This window comes from Palaemon carinicauda, chromosome 1 (genome assembly GCF_036898095.1).
Source record: "Palaemon carinicauda isolate YSFRI2023 chromosome 1, ASM3689809v2, whole genome shotgun sequence".
Lineage (NCBI taxonomy): Eukaryota > Metazoa > Arthropoda > Malacostraca > Decapoda > Palaemonidae > Palaemon > Palaemon carinicauda.
Window position 1 is genome coordinate 304,784,214 of NC_090725.1, and position 1,445 is coordinate 304,785,658.

General features: G+C 34.5%; 1 protein-coding gene across 1 annotated transcript in view; it reads left to right on the forward strand.

The window, feature by feature from the left end:
- Nucleotides 1-1,208: 1,208 nt before the first annotated feature.
- Nucleotides 1,209-1,445, forward strand: part of LOC137639987 (transcriptional regulatory protein AlgP-like) — a 540-nt gene continuing 303 nt past the window's right edge. The window contains exon 1 of the mRNA XM_068372330.1: nt 1,209-1,445. This exon is cut by the window's right edge and continues 303 nt beyond it. Within this exon, the coding sequence (XP_068228431.1) occupies nt 1,209-1,445 (237 nt within the window).

The following is a 1,445-nucleotide window of genomic DNA, read 5'->3' on the forward strand; positions in this document are numbered from 1 at the left end:
ATACTTTAATAGAGAGAAAGATAGAGGCGTCATTTTAATACAAAAGAGAGAGAGAGAGAGAGAGAGAGAGAGAGAGAGAGAGAGAGAGAGAGAGAGAGAGAGAGAGAGAGAGAGAGAGAGTAACTTGTACCAACATTCAAGTAAGCGATTTATGAACAGAGCGAAAAAAGGAATAGATCGAACGCAAGTACAGTAATTTATGAACCAAGACCTTTGTGTAAAATATACTAACGTTAATGAGTCAAACGTAAGAACACAGAGGTTAACATATTAGGCAGAGCAATCAGTTTCTGCAATTTTAAGCTGCTAAAGATTTTAAGAAAACAGCTGCTAAAGAGTTTAAGAAAACAGCTGTTAAAGAGTTTAGGAAAACAGCTGTTAAAGAGTTTAAGAAAACAGCTGCTAAAGAGTTTAAAAAAACAGCTGCTAAAGAGTTTACGAAAACAGCTGCTAAAGAGTTTAAGAAAACAGCTGCTAAAGAGTTTAGGAAAACAGGTGCTAAAGAGATTAAGAAAACAGCTGCTAAAGAGTTTAGGAAAACAGCTGCTAAAGAGTTTAAGAAAACAGCTGCTAAAGAGTTTAGGAAAACCCCTGCTAAAGAGTTTAAGAAAACAGCTCCTAAAGAGTTTAGGAAAACAGCTGCTAAAGAGTTTAAGAAAAGGGCTGCTAAAGAGTTCAAGAAAAAAGCTGCTAAAGAGTTTAGGAAAACGGCTGCTAAAGAGTTTAAGAAAACAGCAGCTAAAGAGTTTAAGAAAACAGCTTCTAAAGAGTTTAAGAAAATAGCTGCTAAAGAGTTTAGGAAAACAGCTACTAAAGAGTTTAGGAAAACAGATGCTAAAGAGTTTAGGAAAGCAGCTGCTTAAGAGTTTAAGAAAACAGCTGCTAAAGAGTTTAGAAAAACCGCTGCTAAAGAGTTTAAGAAAAAGCAGCTAAAGAGTTTAAGAAAAAAGCTGCTAAAGAGTTCAGGAAAACAGCTTCTAAAGAGTTTAAGAAAACAGCTGCTAAAGAGTTTAGGCAAACAGCTGCTAAAGAGTTTAGGAAAACAGCTGCTAAAGAGTTTAGGAAAACAGCTGCAAAAGTTTAAGAAAAAAGCAGCAAAAGAGTTTAAGAAAACAGCAGCAAAAGAGTTTAAGAAAACAGCTGCTAAAGAGTTTAAGAAAATAGCTGCTAAAGAGTTTAAGAAAATAGCTGCTAAAGAGTTTAGGAAAATGGCTGCTAAAGAGTTTAAGAAAACAGCACCTAAAGAATTTAAGAAGACAGCTTCTAAAGAGTTTAAGAAAATAGCTGCTAAAGAGTTTAGAAAAACAGCAGCTAAAGAGTTTAGAAAAACAGCAGCTAAAGAGTTTAGGAAAACAGCAGCTAAAGAGTTTAAGAAAAAAGCAGCTAAAGAGTTTAAGAAAACAGCTTCTAAAGAGTTTAGGAAAATAGCTGCTAAAGAGTTTAGG